The 20784-nt window shown below is 40.9% G+C and overlaps 1 protein-coding gene across 1 annotated transcript; it reads right to left on the bottom strand.

The window, feature by feature from the left end:
- Positions 1–3714: 3714 nt before the first annotated feature.
- On the bottom strand, positions 3715–7774 carry LOC133450625 (ATP synthase subunit alpha, mitochondrial-like). The gene is made up of 11 exons (XM_061729388.1): positions 7621–7774; positions 7112–7187; positions 6046–6215; positions 5748–5921; positions 5398–5564; positions 5019–5319; positions 4706–4930; positions 4501–4608; positions 4249–4393; positions 4010–4160; positions 3715–3934 (listed from the first exon to the last, which is right to left on the bottom strand). Exons 1-11 carry the CDS (start codon positions 7678–7680, stop codon positions 3856–3858), a joined length of 1656 nt encoding a protein of 551 aa, XP_061585372.1. The 5' UTR covers positions 7681–7774; the 3' UTR covers positions 3715–3855.
- Between the last annotated feature and the right edge of the window lie 13010 nt (positions 7775–20784).

Raw genomic sequence — 20784 nt, 5'->3', positions numbered from 1 at the left:
TCAGCCTACAAGCTTCCCCCCTTTTTCATCCAAATGTAATATTGGTCATTATGGCCACACAGCTCCATTTTAGTCTCATCAGACCACAGGACATGTCTCCATCGCGCTTTGGCTTTCTTTTTTTAGCCTTTTTAGAAGGGCGAGCCGTTAGATTTTCGATGTGACGAGTGCGCGCATGGAACAGAGGGGGGCGTGGGCGGGACTTAAATTGAAGGCCTCTGATTGGTTCTTTCCCTCCTGCCAAGCCTCTAGTCCTCTGACCAATCCGTTTCATTCGGTTTGCAAAAAACAGATTGGTCAGAGTTTTTACAGGATTAAAGCTGTCAGATAGGTCAGATTTTTTTCTTTCCTTTTTCTGAACACATTATTCACTGGCTACTCTCAGGATGGAAGGACCATTTCACCCAGTATAACAATGAATGTTTTTGAATACGATTACAGACTATACCTTTAAGGTCTTTGTTTTGGTGTCTCTTTGCAAACTGTAACTGTTTCTTAAGAAGTAAAAGCTTTTTTCACGCTGAGTGGCCTTTCAGCCCATGTCAGAGCAGGACTCGTTTCACTGTGGATAATGACTCTTCCTCACCAGCTTCATCCAGCATCTTCACAAGGTCTTGAGCTTTTGTTCTGGGGTTGATTTGCATATTTCGGACCAAAACATGTTCACTTCTGGGACACAGAGCCCGTCTCCTTCCTGAGTTGTGTGATGGCTGGACATTCCCATGATGTTTATACGTGCATATAATTGTTTTAACAGATCAACTTGGCACCTTGAAACATCAGGAAATTGCACCCAAGGATGAACCAGACTTGCAGAGCGTGTTTGAGGTGTGGCCTTAAAATATATCCCCAGGTGTGCCTTCAATTAACTCACATGTTGTCAGTTAACTTATAGGGAGCTTCCAAACCCATGACATTATCATCTGTGCTTCTCCACGTTATTTAAAGACATACTGTAGTACCTTTTGTGTATGTAAACTTTTGACCTCAAAGAAAGTAATATAAAATTCTCTAAGAAATTCTCGCTCTCGTTATTATGGCATTTAGCAAAATGAAATAATTTTGGTAATCCTGACTGACCTGAAACAGATGAAGTTTAGTCTGATTTAACTTCAGACAGTGAGACAAAAAAAAATTGTATTTGTCTTTTTGCAGAGTGTAAACTTCTGGTTTCAGCTGTATGCACAAACTCTCCTCTCTGGCATGTACTGAGCTCTCTGACATCCAGGTCTAGTGATAACGTAATACATTCATATTTGGTGTTTACATCTATTATAACCCTGATCCCAGATCAGACTCCAGTCTCTGCTGGAACGCAGTCTCCAGACTGCTGACTAAACATCTGACATGAGTTTTGTTATCCACTCCACTACCGTCTAGCATGAGACTTCTTGTTTTGGTTCCTCTCAAATGTTTACTCAAGTTGGCAGTCATTTAAAACAAAACCTAAATAAATAAATAAAATCAACTGTCACAAATTATTGCCACGTGTAGCTTGGCATGATCTTTTTAGGGTTAAAATGATGTGGTAAAGATGCAAAATTCCTTTAAAACTATTTTCTATCTATTGACTAAACTCTGCTAACCCTGTTAAGCAAATTTGATTATGAGGCAGACAAAGACCTATTTTGTCCATGCGGTTGTTGAAGGCACAGGATTTAACATGAAATTGTATTTTACAAATTCCTCTCCAGCATTGAGTAACCACAGGTATGAGAGGTTTGAGACTGCAGGGTGTAGAAACTGCTGTTTTGAAATTCTGACACCCTTGTGTATTGCAACAAACTGAAGCAGACAGATTTTAAGATTTGTCCTACAGGGGGTAATGAAAAGGAAATAATCGCTAATCAAGGATTCTGAGTGTATTTAGCCCTTGAAAAGCCGCCCCACGACTTCTGTCCCATCATTGTCTGTCACTGTGTTGTCTGTGGCTGCACAGAGCTCTCTTATTGTCACGCTGACATCGACGATGGCCCGAATTGAAAGGAGCTCCATTCACTCTCTGTCACATGTCTGACTTCATCTGGCCAGGCAGGCGGTGATGCTGCTGGAGGAAAGTGTGAGTCAGAAAACCGCACAGCAGCAGAATAACAGTCACTGAAATCATTGCCTTGTGGATACATGTCATTTACTGATCACTTACTCAGATAAGCAAATACTGCAGCCTCTCTGGTTTCTGCTAGGGGGCAAAATGTGAAGAGTGAATAACATATGGAAATAGTTTGTAGGTATACTATTATTAATGGATTTCACACTGAACTTAGTGTTCCAGTTCAACAACAGCTGTACACATTCACTTCTGCTAAGACCAAAAAACAAAGGCAAAAAACAGGGAAGAGGGAAAAAAGAGAGACCACAAAGAAGAGGAAGTGAAAACATATCAGTATGTAACGAGTGTGGATATGAATGATCAGAGCAGATATTATTTTGGATGAGTAAGCTGTAAGTGTATGGTGGTGTCTGGAGCCACAAGGAATCGTTACTACTGAACACATACATACGGTACTGTATGTTTATTTCTTCCATCAGTGGTAAATGAAAGGTTTCAGCTCAAAGATAAAACTGCCCAGAAAATGTAACACCCATTGAATTATAATTATCAATTTCTGTAAAAAAAAAACAAAAAAAAAACTTCAGTCTATTTCCCTGTCTTACAAAATATAAACTCTTAAAAGAATATGGAAACATTTAGCAGGATGGAAGGGGTCATGGAAATGACTTTGTATCGTGGCATTTGTTTAAAGAAGTCAAAAATACTAAATGCAAAAGCATCAATGTCAAAATGACTTTTTGCAGTTTAAAGTAAAAATAGAGGCGCAACTGTTAAACTTCCTTAAGCATCATACGCCCACTCTATATGTAAGACAGCTGTGGCCACCTGCTGGAGATTAATGATACCAGGGCTGAAAAAACTGGCCCACCAAGACTTGGCTCAAAGCAGAAACAATAAATTTAGAAAGGAAAAAATAAATTTAAATAGGATTATAAATAAATCTTTTAGTAAAAACGTATATAGATCCATTAGTGAACATTATCAATCTGTGGTTTGGTACCTGTTTTTAAACAATTACAATGTGCATGGATCTGTTCGTTAAAGGGGTATCTTGCAGCTTTTGTCCCTCTTTTAAACATTTCTGGTCGCTATTTGGAGAAAATGTAGTGTACTTGTGCAATAGTTAAAAGACTGAAACGAAAGGATAAAAACATAACCTGGATTAATTTCCTTAGTGATTAAAGACTGACCATGGAAAGTCTCATTCCATCATGAATACCAAAATGACAAATGATTTAGAGTAGAATTTTGATTTGAAGTAACTGTACTTATTTTCACTGTTGCTACCTTCAAACAGAAGATGGGACAAGTTGCATTTGGTTCACGTGTCACAGAATTTATTACTCTAGTATCAAACATTTCATGGACAGCAGTGTAGCTCGGCCAACACCTGACTTTTTACACATTAAGAGACCACTGGTCTTTTCTCCACTCAGTCGAGACCCCCATTAACTTCAGGTTTATAATGCTCCTACAAACAACCAATTACATTGAACATGATTCAAGATCATTGAACACAGAATCACTCATTCAAAAAAAACCACAACCTAAAAACGTATGTTAATTGTCCAACGTTGGTACAGGGGTGATGTCACTTCCCCAGCTTGAAATATGTTCAGTAACCTGCAACATCTTTATTGTAGTCAAATAAACAATCAGAAGATGTTTACAACACAACGGGGTTGTAAAATTTTATTTCAAGAAATCTGTACATGGAGGTTTTGGCCTTCAGTGTTCACATACATAAGCATAATGGGGACACGGACACGGAGCTCACTGAAGATCAAGACAAGTGCAGTCCATTACTCGAAGCTGGACAGGAAGGTGAGTACAATCTGCTTCAGCTTAGTATCTGATGCTTCTGAGATCTTCCCATCAGCCCTGAGAAAGAAAACAGATGAAGTCAGGCCTTTTAAAGAGACTTTATAATGTGATTTTGGCTGGTAATGTACTCACCTGATTGCGGAGAGCAGGTCTTGGTGCTGGCTGAGGATGTGCTGCAGGAAAGCCTTCTCAAACTTTGTGATCTTGCTGGGCTCCATCTTGTCCAGGTGACCTCTGACACCAGCGTAGATGACAGTTACCTGTTCCTCAATGGCCATGGGACCTGGGGGAAAGATTGCAAACTCAGATTATGGTACATCATGGTATCAATAGGAGGGGAAAAACTGGACTAGACATGTATATACACTTACAATACTGTCCCTGCTTCAGCAGTTCAGTGAGCCTGACACCCCTGTTAAGGAGCTGCTGGGTGGCAGCATCCAGGTCAGAACCGAACTGGGCGAAGGCAGCCACCTCACGGTACTGAGCCAGCTCCAGCTTCATGGTACCAGCCACCTGTACAATAAAACACAAGTGTTATTACTGAACCGGGATTCTTTGTTTTCCCCCGCTCTCTCCAAACTTTAAAACAGAGGAAGAGGACATGACTGACGTCACATTACCTGCTTCATAGCCCTGGTCTGGGCAGCGGAGCCCACTCTGGACACAGACAGACCCACATTAATGGCAGGGCGGATACCCTTGTAAAACAGCTCAGTCTCCAAGAAGATCTGCAGTAGATGAGACAACCAATGAAAACATTTTTAGTACAGGAGTATGCAACTGGGATTTATTGCTTTCGACATCTATTGAAGACAGAAAACGGACCTGTCCATCGGTGATGGAGATGACGTTGGTGGGGATGTAGGCGGACACGTCACCGGCCTGAGTCTCGATGACGGGCAGAGCGGTGAGGGAACCGCCCCCGAAGTTGTCGTTCATCTTAGCTGCTCTCTCCAGCAGACGGGAGTGCAGGTAGAACACGTCACCGGGGTAAGCCTCACGGCCGGGGGGACGACGCAGCAGCAGAGACATCTGACGGTAGGCAACAGCCTGATGGGAGAGAGGGATCCAGGTGGTTAATTTCTCTGTACATCATTCATTGACATCAGGGTTTTAAAAAGGGTGATCTAAGCCGCACCTGCTTGGAAAGATCATCATAGATGATCAGGGCATGCTTGCCGTTGTCCCTGAAGTACTCTCCCATGGAGCAGCCGGAGTAGGGGGCCAGGTACTGCAGAGGAGCAGCGTCGGAGGCCGTGGCAGAGACCACGATGGTGTACTTCATGGCGTCAGCGTCGGTCAGCCTCTTCACCAACTGAGCCACGGTGGACCTCTTCTGTCCAATGGCAACGTAGATGCAGTACAGCTTCTTCTTCTCCTCAGTTCCTTCGTTGAAGCGCTTCTGGTTGATGATGGTGTCAATGGCAATGGCGGTTTTGCTGCAACGAGATTTGGGTGTGTAAGTTCAGAGCATACTCCAATGTTAAAGTTCAAATTAAACTTTAACAAACAATTACCCAGTCTGCCTGTCACCAATGATCAGCTCACGCTGGCCTCGGCCAATGGGCACCAGACTGTCCACAGCCTTGATTCCAGTCTGCATGGGCTCCCTCACAGAGATACGTGGGATGATACCAGGGGCCTTCAGACCCACACGCCTACGAATCTTGGAGCCCAGTGGACCCTGAAAATGGGAAAGACGTCTTTTTGAAATGGATTCTCATAACGAGACATATTTAAGTCAAATCAATTTAATCAGAAGATTCAGTATATTTATTTAGTTGGCAATGAGAATTATCATTGCCATTACTCAATTTTTTCTCTTCCCCTTTTAAAATCCAATTTGATCGTACTTAAAAAGAATTACCTTTCCATCAATGGCATTTCCCAGAGCGTCCACCACGCGGCCGAGCAGCTCCTCGCCGACAGGAACATCCACAATAGCCCCAGTTCTCTTCACGATGTCACCCTCCTTGATCAGCTTGTCGTTACCGAACACCACAACACCAACGTTGTCAGGCTCCAAGTTCAGAGACATTCCCTGAGAAGGATTTCAGGAAAATAAAAAAAGGTAAATTTTTCATAAACGTTTTTTCTCAGTAGCTTTAAAATATTCTGACAATTCTCAAAAGATTACTTCTGCATTTTTGTGATTGTACACATACTTTGAGACCAGAGGAGAACTCCACCATCTCCTCAGCCTGGACATTCCTCAGGCCGTACACCCTGGCAATACCATCACCGATGGACAGCACACGTCCAGTCTCCTCAAGGTCAGCTGAGGTGTCAGCTCCCAGGATCTTCTCCTCCAGGATCGAAGACACCTCAGCGGTTCCTGTGAGAGACAACATGCACAAAAGACTTTATTCACTCTTAAAAAAAAAAAAAAGTATATGTCCAATCTGTCTTGGATTAATTAAAGAATCAGAATCAGGTTTATTGGCAAAGTCAGGTCAAACAAGACAGGGAATTTGACCTCGGGTTATTTTCGCTCACTGCAGTAAATAGGCAAATGACAGCTCTTATTAACATACATACACAATTTAAAAAAAAAAAGTGAAAGCTGCAGCAGTTGGAGTTGCATTTTTTTTTAATATGTGGAATCTCAGAGATGTGGACGTGGGGATTGTTGGGGTCAGTCAGGGTGCAATAACTGTGCAATATCCAGGAGAGTGCAATATTACACTACATTTTTTCTATTCATATAATTTTTTATGGCACTGCACTTTTTATTTATTTATTTTTTGTTTCTACCTTTTATCATTAATATTTAAATTTCTATCCTTTTATGGGTGTTTGGCTTTTAAATGACAGTGCTATATGTGTGAGATGGAGATTAATCTGAATCATAATTTAAACAAAAATTAATTTAAGGGCTCTTCAGGGAATTTGACCTCGGGTTATTTTCGCTCACTGCAGTAAATAGGCAAAGGACAGCTCTTATTAACATACACAATTAAAAAAAAAAAAAAAGTGGGAAAAAAAAAAAATCAAGCTTTAAAATTAAAGTAATTACCACATAACTCTAAATATGCATTTTGTTTTTTGGGGGGTAACATGTTTTCAAGGGCAAAATAATCTACCAAAGTCAGGCTTTTTATATCCTCCAGCTTAAGAGATTTCAATTAACTGCAGGAAACACTTACATAATACAGCTTAATTAAAAAAATAAAAATCTCAATAATGTGTTTTAATGAGCGGACTGGTCAGTGAAAGGCCAGTGTTTCTCACCAGTCTTCTGCAGCCATGGTCTCGTTGTGTGCAGGTGGTTGACCCCCACGCAGGCGACCGGCACGGTCTTTGACACCTGCGTTCAATGACACAGACACGGACATTATTAATGCTTGCAAAGTAAGACATACAGACAGGTTTCCAGCCCCTGGTTGAGGCTCAGATGAAGGCTTGGCTCGGTTTAGCTGCACCGGGGAGAGGGCATGCTGTCGGGCTTCCTGACCTTCAAGCGTGGCTCGCTGCTAGCGCGCTACCCTTCACAGCTGCACCACCCAAACTGCGACATAGTCAAGGACAAACCCATACCAACACGTTTCTTGCACAGATTAACAGCTGATCAAGTGTGTTTTTGCAGCAGTCCTTTACTTGCTGCCGCGTCACGAGCTGGGAGCAGCTAGCGGCCTGCGGAGCTACAGTTCCCCTTCACCTCCACAAGATCGGAGATTACATGAATAAAAACGAGCCGCAGGTCCATGATTGTCAGTGAATTAGTAAGTGGAGATACTAACCAGTCCAGCCCTCCTGGGCAGGCTCCTGGCCAGTGCGGCTGCGACTCTGACGGAAAGCATGTTTCTGTGCTGCGGGTGACCTGTCCTCCTCAGTCTCCTGTAATGGCTGAACACGCTCTTCTTCCTTTTATCACAGCCGTGTCGCTCCCCGCGCTGCAGTGCTCATGTCTGCCCCCTACCGGCCCGACGGCGTTAATGCGCCACCCCACACCAGGCCCCCAGTCTCGCGCTCAGCAGGAACGCCGATTTTTCCCAGTGTCCAGCCGCGGTACTGCAACAAAAAATCCCATGGGGCCCAGAAAGCTTTTTTCCCATAGACCGCAATAGTAAAAGAGAAGCCTCTAAAACTGTTCACAGGACACCTCCAGCTGTAATCACCACCAATTACTAATCTTTGTATTCTATATTTTTAAGTCATGGACTTTATATCCGTCAAAAATGTTTTATAACGGCCAGAAAAGTCAAAGAAAAGTCTCTTTCTGGGCGTGACGTCACGGCTGTGCCGTGCACTCGCAAAGCGCGGTCGTGTGTGTCTCGGGAACGAGGATGGCTGAAACTAAGCCGTTCGGCGGAATAATCACTCAGAAACACATTGCATTGCCAATTTGCACCAAACAGAAATGTTTAATAGCAAGAATAATAATGGTTTGTCATTCTTGTACTTAAACATTTCCGTTGTAGCCAACGGTGGTTTGTGAAAATAAGATATCAGGCAGGAATAACACAAGTCTAAGACCCTGTCCACACGTAGCCGGGTATTTTTAAAAACGAATATTTCCCCCCCTCCGTTTATAAAAACATTTGCATCCACACATAACCGAAGATCTGCGTTTTCGACCACATTCATAAGCATTCTAATGATCCTGTAGATCATCTGCGGCTCCGCGGAGGCGCAGGTGTGGGTGTTTCCACTGAGATCCTCCTGCACACACACACCTAACGCACTTCAAATATATTCTTCTGTTGCTCTTTCATTTGGAGGCAGCGCCCTGCACGGGACTAAATGAGGGTCAATATTAACAAAATGAGCTTGTGGCGTGAGATCCCCACCTCACAATAAAACTGACCTCCATCAGGTTTGAGCAAACGTGCAGGGAGAGAGATGTGTCGTAGTTGTTGCGACGGTGCCGTGGAGTTTTAGATGTCATGTGTTTAACATCATCTTAACCCTTAATCCTCAGCTTATTTTATGACAGTGCTCCCGGGGAAGCCGCACCTCCGCAGCTCCGCGGGCACTGCGAAGCCGGGCAGTGCCCGCAGGGCAGTGGGCAGTGGGCAGTCCGCGGCTCCGCGGCTCCTACGCCGTAGGGTGCGCGGAGCCGCGGAGCCTACGGCGTAGCCTCTGTGTAACGCAGTAAATTAACCACATTTAAACATAATATTTGACATATTTAAACATAATACTTGACAAAACTTGTAATACAAAAAATATTTGTCTTAATGTAAGTAATAAACTTGGGAAGTTTCATGGTGATACCTGCTATTTACATTTTTACCCTATTTTAGCCTATTAACCTGGGGTGTCTCATCTTAAATAAAAATGACTCGTTTTATCTTTAATTAAAAAAAACACACAAATGAACCATGTAGTCTATAACCATGACTTTGAGAACAGCATCGGTTGATTTGCCCTATAAATCCCTAATTTCATTGTGTACATCTATCATTACCGGTCTGAAGGACTCATGAGCGCGCAGCGCTTGTCCAGAGCGCGCAGCGCTCGTTCACATTGCCCCGGGGCATGATGGGAGGCCCCAGAGCATCATGGGAGGTGACTCAACTGCGCATGCTCTATGGGCCCGTGTACCAGGAAGTAAACCAGGAAGTCAGAAATTTTTTCGGCGGATGCGCTGGGTGAGCAAACTCCATTGAAATGAATGGGCGGCCATTTTCGATCCGGTATCCAGTTATATAATACATCCATGCCCCACACCCATAGTTTCAAAATAGCTATGCAACAAACGTGAACTGATGAGGGCAATGCTAGATGCATCCCTCACAGCAATGCAAGCTCAGAGAGGTTATTCAGCATGGTTTTTTATTTTATTTTATTTTATTTTATTTTATTGGTTTAGTTGACAATGCAGTTTAAACATAGTTTCAGTACAATGACAGCAACTGATGTTCTGCACATAGAGTTTATAGCTATTGCTAATTTGCAACTCCTGTCCCTAGTTGGGCTTTTCTAACAATAAAATACAACAATATCTAGGACCTATAATACAAAATATAAAATTACATCTATTTAAAAACAAACACAAAATAAACAGTCACATAATCCCACAATCTCCACACATCATACACATACTCCCTCACTCATTCACTCCCTCTCAACACGCATCACAACACACACAGTAACAACATTTCAAAAGTGGGTACAATCCTGTTGTGTTTTCAGCCAGTTCTTAACCATGGATGCAAAGATTCTGCTATCTGATACCAATTTAATTTCATTCGGGAGTCAAATCATGGTGAAAAAGATCCTCACAGAAACCAGAATGAGTATGGATAATTTTACTCTTTGCGCACTTCTTTCTTGCAAGATAAACCATACTAGCCCTGGCCACAAGTATGTACCCTCCAAGAAAGTGATTGAAGCTGCAAAGTCTGCCACCTAACTACAATAGGTCCTTGGGTGACAAAGGGAACCTGGAAAATTGAAGTCCTGGACACACACACGCCCACACACACATCAACTCCACCTCAGTGCGTGATTCAATATGTGTGTGGTTTAGAAGATGACATTATTGACAGCATTGTTTTTTGTTATTATTGTATGTACAATTGTATATTGTATTTTATTGTTATTAATATTAAACATATTTGGCTCCAAAAAGGCTGTAGAGTCATTTTGGGAGGTACATTTTAGCACATTTCATTGTAGCTATGGATTTAAAGCTCATTAAAAGTCGTCTTGTTTATATCAGGGCGGGGATGTTGTGAGTGGAGCATTCCAACCGCTACCCCACAAAATCTCCCTCTTTTTCACAGCCCAATGTTGGCAGGTATGGAACTACTATGAACTATGAATTATTATTTACAGTGCAAAATTAACAAATTAGAATTAGTAATAAACTTGCAATATTTGCAATTATTAAACTGCCACAGGTACAATAATTATAATAATAACGATAGTAGAATAAGAATCAGAATCAGAAGAAGTTTATTGCCAAGTAGTTTAACACACACAAGGAATTTGTTGTGGTGATTGGTGCAATACAAAAGTAGTACGGAGCCCCTCTGGCAACATTTAAAAAAAAATAAATAATGTGTGGCCATTATCTCGTGGCCACGAGTTATTAATGCGTGGCCACGAGATATTAACTAGTGGCCACAAGTGATTGATGCGTGGCCACGCATTATTTTATTTTTTTCAAAATAATGCGTGGCCACGAGTTAATATCTCGTGGCCACGCATTAATTATCTTGTGGACACGCATTGATTATCTCGTGGCAACGAGTTAATATCTCGTGGCCACGCATTAATTATCTCGTGGCCACGCATTGATTATCTTGTGACCGCGAGTTATTAATGCATGGCCATGAGATATTAATGCATGGCCACGAGTTAATTGATGCGTGGCCACGCATTATTAAATTTTTTTCAAAATAATGCGTGGCCACGAGTTAATATCTTGTGGCCACGCTTTAATTATCTCGCGGCCACGCATTGATTATCTCGTGGCAACGAGTTAATATCTCGTGGCCACGCATAAATCATCTCGTGGCCACGCATTGATTATCTCATGGCCACGAGTTATTAATGCGTGGCCACGAGATATTAATGTGTGGCCACGAGTTATTGATGCGTGGCCACGCATTATTTTGAAAAAAATAAAATAATGCGTGGCCACGAGTTAATATCTCATGGCCATGCATTAATTATTCGTGACCACGCATTGATTATCTCGTGGCAACGAGTTAATATCTCGTGGCCACGCATAAATCATCTCGTGGCCACGCATTGATTATCTCATGGCCACGAGTTATTAATGCGTGGCCACGAGATATTAACTAGTGGCCACAAGTTATTGATGCTTGGCCACGCATTATTTTATTTTTTTCAAATGTCACCAAGGGGGCTCCGTACAAAAGAGCAAATAATATTAAAGGAAAAAATGTACAACAACTTGGTTCTAAAGTGCTGGAATAATGAGTCTGTATGAAAAAACATGTGACCTGGGATGTGCGTTAATGTGACGCATAAGGTCAGGAGTGGGGTCTTTACGTTAATGTAACGTAGAGAGGGGTGGGGGGGCAGTCTGTGGTGGACGGGGGAGAGGGGGCCTTGTTGACGAGGTCAGCTGCAGTCGGGCAATAATACCATTATTATTATCAATATTATTACTTGATTGCTAGTACAATCAAGAAATTACTACTTGTGAAGAAAATGTTATAAAGACAAGACAAGACAAAACATGTGTTCAGTAGTTTTGTGACATGTAAAGAGAAATGTTGTCTGTAACATCAAAATCCAAATGTGATACATTTACTAAGTAGTGACCTCTTAGTCAAGTAAAGGGATTATGGTAAAATGGTCAATTTAGCTATTATCACTACACTGATTTAGATTTTATTAATTATATACATGATGCACTGAAAAACTCTCAAAGAGCACTCCCTAATAGATTTAAACAGATTTTTAAATGGTGTATTTTCTATGAGTCAAGCTTTTGAATTGTTACATTTGCTTTTAGTTGCTGCCAGCTTGAAAAGGAGGTCAGTATAATAACGAGAGATTATTGATATAGAGATTAGATTATATATTGATAGAGATTAATGAGATGCAGTTTTTTCTTTTTCTTTTTAATAAACATTCTTTGTTTAGTATTTTTTTCCCATATTGCACTCCTGTCATACCCAAACCTTAATACAGATGGATGTTTTATTCTTTGTAAAATCTTTATATTTAGAATTTCCTTACACATTTAATGGTACAACCTTTACCATTACTGTCACCAATGAAAAAAAGAGAGAAACTAAATCATACTGAAGAAACATAATGGCCCTTTTCCACTAGTACCTACTCAGTGCGCTTCTACCCGCCACGCCCCCGTCTTGCGCTTCTCCACTACGGGCCGAGGGCGGGTGGAGCCGTGCCAAGCAGATACTTTTTCTGTACCTATTCTGCCGAGGTTCTAACCGGGCTGAGTCAGCCCTGGATCTGACGTCACCACCCTCCACGCCACTGATTGGTGGGGGGCGGGGCCGTCAGACGTTTGAATCAGGAAGCGGGAGTCAGCGCGAGAACGACTGGCGGCTCGCAGCGATTTTATTATACATTGGTGATCCAACTCTGAGGTGCAGATGTTCATAAACCTGGTGGCTGAGGAGAGAATTAAAAAAGGGATGTAGACGGGCGATAAGGAACGATCAGATCCACCAGGAGCTCTGTTTTACTCTCAGCCGCTCGCGGCTCCAGCTGATTTCTGATCAGCGCCGACACGAACAAAGGAGTTGCGTAATCGAGTACGTCACAGCAGCTTCACCCCAACCCGTCCACTTCTCACCTGGCTGTGGAAAAACAAACGAGGACAAAACGGGTGGAGCCGGGACGATGCGTGACGAGCCGTACCGAGCCGAGTCGGGCTGAGTACTAGAGGTACTAGTGGAAAAGCGCCATAAGAGTCCTAACATTCTTCCCTAATATCCCAGGTTGCAAAGCTCAATTTTTGATTACACTGTGCTCTCCCCTAAAAGCCCTGCACCAGACAAACAGTGAGGTTCTGTCAAATAGAACTACATGAATGGAAATGTCCTGAAAAGGAAATTGAAAGCTGTGTTGGTGCACAACTGCAAAAGAGAGATGCATGACGAGGACAGAAGTAAGAATCACATTTATTTTAAAAGAGAAATGACCGCACAAAACACCAAAATCCCAAAATGTATCCTTAATTACAGTACAATGCTGCACAAGTGGTCATGAGTGTTTTACTTTTTCCCCCAGGGGGAATATGTCATTACTTGGGCAGTTAGTTGACACTGGTTGTGGCAAACCATGTTCTGCAGACTGGCTTAGTCCACTCAGAGGCATGGCAGTAGTAAGTGAATTTCTCTTTTAGTAACTGTTGGTACTGGTGGCAGTTTTTGTAGAAGGACTGATGTTTTTTCTAAAAATGCCTGAATTTCATCTGCTATCAAACAACTCATCATCGGAAGTCACTTCTGAATCATCCAGCAGTTCCACAAGGCTTGTATTTGCCTTAGCAGGCCTCACATGAAGGATCTTGTTCTTTTGATGCTGTGCGGTCCAATGGCTCCATAGTGCAATACTGGCCAATCAATCGCCGCACAAAGAAGAAAATAATTCTGTGGTTCGACTATAATGCGCTGGTGTTAAATTGTGGCTTGTTGTGTTTTCTGACATATAATTTCTCCTTGTTGTCACTGATCACCTCAGAAACACTTCTCTTCTTTTTACGCTTGCACTGAGGGTGCTCCTCGAGTTTGGCCAGCAGTCTCTACACAACTGTCCGTTCCATCTTCCTCCTTACCTTCAGCACAGCAATGGCCATTTTGTTCATTGCCTGCTTCGTCCATGTTGCATATTCTCTCAGAGCAGGCAGCATCAGAGCCTTCTCGTGATCCTGTTTTGCTGCCTTTTTGCTTTAGGAGTGGCCACAGTTGCTTCCATTGCTGTTGGGGGACAAACCTTGCTTCCTGTTGTTTGGACAATTACAAGACATGCTCCTTGTGCTTTCAACACCCCCTTCACAGCCAGCTTCTTCCTCCTTTTCATCGTGGCTGTCGCAGGCCTTAAAGGTGCCCTCAACAGATTCAAATGAACCCTCATCCAGTATTTTTTCCTTGTCTTCTGCCTCCTGTTCAGATACATCAAAGCCACACTTGTTTTTGCTTTGATTTCTTTTTTGCTTTTGTCTCTTTTCTTCCTTTTTTAATGGTTTCTTTAATCATTGGGGAGTCAGTTGAACTTGTCAGCATCCAGTCCTGCTGACTGTCTCTCCTAGCCCCTGCAGCTTACCAACTGCTCCTCAGTGGCTGATGGTTTCACCTCTGTCTAACTACACCTGGACCTCATGAGAGCAGCCATGTAAGGCCAAGACTACCTCGTTATGGCCACAAGTTAACTGCTATCTTTAACCATGGTAAGATCAAGATGCATCACTTATTAATACCGGAAGTAAAATGCTGAAAGTTTGCTGCTCTGTTATCAAATAGTTAGTTTTTTCTTTGACTCAACTGTGTCTAATTCTTTCACTTTAATTCTTCCTGCGCTTTCAGCTTTTTGGACGCCTGCCTGGCCTCCCAGGGGAAAGTCTGCTTCCACCAGTGCTTCCTCCAAAGGAATGCTGACCTCCACCAGACCCTAGTTTAATCTTTGCATCAATAAATGCTTTTGTACTTCCCATAACGACCCAGTGCATATCTGACTCCACCTTAGTGCCACTGTTCATTACATAAGATACTGGAACATCTATTCATTTGAAGATTGGCAACTGCATTCTGTGTATTTCATTTGTAATAAATATGTCCCACTGTTGAACAAAGAGCTCCAAATTATTTGGAAATGGCCTAATGATCCTTACCAGACTGGTTTCCCTTGAATTATTGCTGATTAAAGGTGGTCTGACATTAAACTAAATCACAGGGTGAACTTAATTTTTTCCTATGCTGATACCACCAGGCAAGGGTGAGCATAGGAAGTCAAAGAAAAACATTGCACACCAAGGAAATACATTTAAAAAAATAAAAAAGGAAGTAGGGCATGTACTTAGTAAACACAAATGAAAAGTTTTATAAAGATTAAAACTTTAAAACAACAATAAATAAGGAAATCAAACAGAACCAAAGAACAAACCTCACACAACATGACATTTTTTTCAAATAAATAAATCAGATAATCGCACCCATTGCTTCAGTGTTAAAGAGGATAAAATCTATGTTCATGTGGGTATCAATTTTTACCAATTGATTTAATGTAATGAAGCATTTCCATTCCATTGTTCATCTACAGTAAGATTGCCGAACATGTTTTACCCAAACAGATTGTTTTCCAGTTGCAAAAACAGGAGATTAATTTCCAAGTAGGCTAATGGAGTAGCAGTGGCCACTGCTAAACATCATTGGCAATGCTAGTAACAATGGTGTACGGGGCATTTAGGACATACTGACAGTAAACATCTGGAAGTTAGTTGGTTCCCACGTGGCGCCAACCATGAATGAAAAATGGCTAATTTTGCTGCTGAAATTAAAATATTTGCAGCATGGTTCAAAAACTCTTTTGGCGTCGATAGCTAGATTTCATATTGGAGACTGAACTTTTTTTTTTTTTACGTCAGCTTAATTTATATAAAGCGGTAAATATAGTTATAATATGGGGCTTACACTGGAGCTGTAGTCAGCTTAGTCAATAGCTAGCAATTATAACCTCCTCATCAGTCACTGTCATGTGAAGAAATCAGTAATTTGTTCTAACCTAGCTTGAGGTAAACTCAGTTATTTTTTTTTTCACCTTCGAAACCCCACCTGAAATGCGTCGTTTTTTTATACTGCAAACATTTGCCAGCAACTCTGTTGCTCTCATTTGGGTCATGGCGCTGCCAAGTATGGGGAAAAAAGGAGTTTTCAAAATCTCTTCTCAGAAAACCTATGGGTGACATCAATTGACTGTAATTTTACAGTCGATTGTCCAAATAAGTGGTACAAACAGCTATGCTGGAGGGGCTGTGGAGTTGCTGCAATTGTTGATTGTAGGATGACATCAGTACGTTCACATGCAGCGATTCAACCTGGTTGCAGATCTTATCACATAATGACATGCAGAAGATTGGATCACTTGTCGGATTATACATGCTGTTCTGAGATCAGACTGAATCAGATTGAATAAGCCACTGTAACCAGAGCATGGCTGACTCCGTGACGCTAGGTGGCGCTGTACCCAAGGTAACCATTTCAACATAAAGGTCTGCGTTCCTACTTTTCCGCCCATCCATGAACCTCAAAATGTTTAACTCTTGCATCTGCCGTAGCAGAAAATGCGTCTCCTCGTCGGACCAAAAATGAGTTCTTCCTGTAGACATGTTTTGAAGAATTAAAGAATGGCTAAACACGCGCCGCCTCCTTTTCAACTACTGAGCACGCGTCGTCTCCTTTCACTTCCGGGTGAATCCCCTCCCCCGGGGGAAAACCCCTCCCGGGGGAAATTCTCGAGCATGCGCAGACTGCAATATCTATGTCCCCGTACACATGGCGTTAACAACCTGGTTGCGACTGGCTTATCTAGGTGCTCCAAACTGGTTGATGAATCCGGCTTGACCAGGTTGACTTGACCAGGTTGAGGTGTTTACATGCAGTTTAAAAGTCGGAACGATGTCTGCAACCGATCTGCAACCAGGTTGAATTGCTGCATGTGAACGTACTGATTGACTTTTAAACGAGGGATGATGGCTAGTCATTGGCTAAGATGGCCACCAATCAAAAGTATACGCCATAATTCTACATGAATTCATTGCTTTATATAATTTTACCTGTTGTGTTTTTCTTTTTAACATGGGGTACATAGACTGCATAGTACAATGGACGAAGCAGTAGGTCACGTAACCAATTGGTTTCTGAAGAAGACAGTTTTTCTTTGTAAGGGGTGCAGACATGTTGCTCAAGAAGCTGATGGGAACATGCCTACTGTATGTCAATCAAAGTTAGCTTTGGCTGCCAGCTTGTTCAGCCAAACCCCACCGAAATATCTTCAGAGCACCGTCAGACATTTGCAGTAGAATATGCTGTTTAACATGTTTACTTGACAGTGAAATCAAACTTGGACATTTTAACATGGGAGTCGGTGGAGATTGACTTGCTTTTGCCGTCATCAGTCAGTCGAGAAACTACAATGAATCTTATTTATTTATTATGTATTTATTATTTATTAAGTATGTAGCATATATATATTTATAGGGATATTTCTGTAGTTTATATAGTGTATATATATAGATTTATATAATATTTGTATTTTCTATACATTGATATTTATGTAATATTTATATTTTCTATATACTTATATGGATAATTATGTACCATGTTTACATAGTATTTATATAGACTATATTTATATGGATATTGTGTAGATATAATAATAGAAATAATGTAAATTCATAGAGTTATAAAGGGTAGGAACTAGGAAAAAGTGTATACTTCTTCCTACTCCTTTTTCGAACCTATGTGCAAATGAAGATGTTACTGTTTATTTTTATTTTTATTTTTTATATACATGTTCGAAATAAATTGGCGCTTGATGGAGGGGATTAGGATTGACTCGCTTTTGGATCCAGCCCCCAATGGTCAGTGGATGAACTGGAACCTTTTTTTAGTTCCGACCTCAGATTCCAGTTAATCTCGAAAGTTCAAATCTAAGGACATCAAGGACTGGATGTCCACTGATTTTTTTATTCTAAACTCCGATAAAACAGAGGTTATTATTTTTGGTCCCAAACACCATTGGAAGGGATTAGATGGTATTGCGATGGCCTCCAGTACTACTGTATGAAACATTGGTGTTATTATCTATCAGGATTTGTTGTTTAAACTAAAGCATATTAATCAGGTTTTTAAGACAGCAGTTTTCCATCTCTGTAATATTGCAAAGATTAGGAACATCCTCTCCCAGAGTGATGCTTAAAAACGAATTAATGTGTTTGTATCTTCTAGACTAGATTACTGTTAAGTATTATAAGCAGGATGTCCAGGTAATTCTCTGAAAAGCCTCCAGCTGATCCAAAATGCAGCAGTGCAGGAATCAACAGGACAGAGTATGTCTCTCCTCTGTTAGCCTCACTCCTTTGGCTCCCCATAAAACTCAGAATCCATTTCAAAATTGTATTACTTACGTATAAAGTCCAAGATATTTGCAAGGCCTGATAGTGTCTTACGTTCCTAATAAAGCTCCCAGAAAGCAGGTTTATTTGTAGTTCCTAGAATATCCAAATGTAGATTTGGAGGGCAGGCCTTCTGCTATCAGACACCATTACTATAGAAACAACTTCCCATTTGGGTTAAGGAAGACTCTAGTTAGTGTAAACTCTAGTCTGTTAGGGCCAGTAGTCATAGCTGCAGCTGCAGGACCAGACTAGAGCAGCTTGTCTCAAACAGAGCTTCATCCTAGATATGCTGCCATAGGCCTACTGTACCCTGGTACGGGACACCAACATGATCCACTGAGCGGTGCCCATCATCCCTTTTGTTCCTTCTCCTTCCTTTCTTCATCTCGAGCCACAGTTATTTATTAGAAGCATCTCATCACCATAACTGTTCTTCATTATTCTGTTGGTTGTGCTGGTCTGCCCCCTCTTTCTCTTTTGCTCATGTTTGCAGGCTACAGCTTCCAGAGCTGCATGCTGACCTGCAGTCCCCCCCTCTGACTATCCCAGTGCTTGCTTCCATCTGTCTATATGGATGTCTCTGTTGGATATCTAGTGACATCCTGACCTGAAGTCCCACCCTCGGTCCACCTCAGTGTTTGCTGTCTAAATCTGTTCATATAGTCGTCTCTGTAGTGCACCAACTAACCATGTATCAGTGATGTGTACATAGAACTCACAGATAATTAATAGTAATATATCTTGTCTTTTGTACCTCTGCATTCAGCTTTTCTCTCTTTTCTTGATTCTCTCTTTCTGATCTCCCTTTTCCTGCCCTACCCGGCTGGCCTTCGGCAGGAGGGTCCCGCATTATGAGCCAGCTCTTGCTCAAGGTTTCTTCCCTCCTAAAGGAGAGTTTTCCTTGCCACTGTTTGGCTTAAGGTTTTTCTCCCACTAAGGGAATTTTTACCCTGCCATTGTTTGTGAAATAATTGCTTGGGGGTCATGTTCTGGGTCTCTGGAAAGCGCCTAGAGACAACTTGTGTTGCAATAGATGCTATATTAATAAAATTGAATTTAAAAGTACTTTTTTTTTTTAAAAAAAAGGTAATTTTCCACCTAAAACTAATTTCTCATAAAAGGTACCTTTAATCAACATCCAGCTAATTTAAATTCAAACAAAATACAATGTAGCCTAAGCATAAAAAATGTTAGCTACCTTCTGCTACTGACATTTACCAATCAAATTTGTCCACAATGTGAATATTGATTTCATAAACGGTTCAGAAGAAGAGCCCTTAAATGATTTTGTTTAAATTATGAGATTCCATATATATACATATGTATATATATAAAAATTTAAAAAATACTTAAAATCAAAAAGGGAGGGGGCTTTCCTTTCACCGCCGTCCTACCTGCCTCTTGCTGGTGCTCCCGGTCGGGGAACTGGAGTCTGGTGGGGCCTCCTGCTCGCTTCCTTGATGCCCCTGTCCGACCTCACCCCTCATTGCATTACATAAATTACCAATTCTTACTCTAATAATCATTCCTGGCATTATCATGATATATTGTTTCATAGTGTATTATTATATTAAGTTATGAAATCTCATGGGATGTTAAACTATAGTATTATTATATTGTTATATATTATAGTATGTATGGTGATATCATTTGGTTATATGTTATAATATTTTATAAAAATTATGTTATATTAGGATATTACTATGTTATTATGCTATATTTATATTATATCGTGCTACACCACGCTATATGATAATTATTTGATTGATTGAAATTGAATTTATTCAGTCACTTCACTCTACAAACATTGAACACAAACATCGAAAAATAATGACTGAAAAGGCACAGGCAGAAGCATAGTGCTTATATTAATGCCTGTCCTACATACAAACAAACAAACAACAGCAAAACTAACCCAAAAAACAGAAAAGAAGGACCAATAAGGTTTACATATATAGGTTTACATATATACCGGTAATAGTAAAGACTTTTATTTTTATATATATATATATGTATCCTTCATACATATCCTTTTATATTCTTTCATATATATATATATATATATATAAAATTTTATATACACATAAAAAATATATAGAAAATATATACATATATATACATATATATACATATATACATACATACACACACATACACAATACATACACATATACATACATACCCACACATATGCATACATATATACATATACACATATATACATACATACATACATACATAAATATCAAAGAGCAGCAGCAAACAAAAACACATATTAACCTTTGTAGCTTTGAAAGATTGTTCTACAAATCTTTTTTTTGTAAATGTATTT

This window comes from Cololabis saira, chromosome 9 (assembly GCF_033807715.1).
Source record: "Cololabis saira isolate AMF1-May2022 chromosome 9, fColSai1.1, whole genome shotgun sequence".
Lineage (NCBI taxonomy): Eukaryota > Metazoa > Chordata > Actinopteri > Beloniformes > Belonidae > Cololabis > Cololabis saira.
This window is presented reverse-complemented; position numbering and strand designations above follow the sequence as displayed.

Bases quoted from the DNA above. Each gene is read 5' to 3' on its own strand.
- LOC133450625 (XM_061729388.1), bottom strand. From the start codon at position 7,680: ATGCTTTCCGTCAGAGTCGCAGCCGCACTGGCCAGGAGCCTGCCCAGG. The intron at 4,394-4,500 runs GTAATGTGACGT...TTTATTGTACAG, and splicing joins AGACCAGGGCTATGAAGCAG to GTGGCTGGTACCATGAAGCT. The intron at 4,161-4,248 runs GTAAGTGTATAT...TCTTTCCCCCAG, and splicing joins GCTGAAGCAGGGACAGTATT to GTCCCATGGCCATTGAGGAA.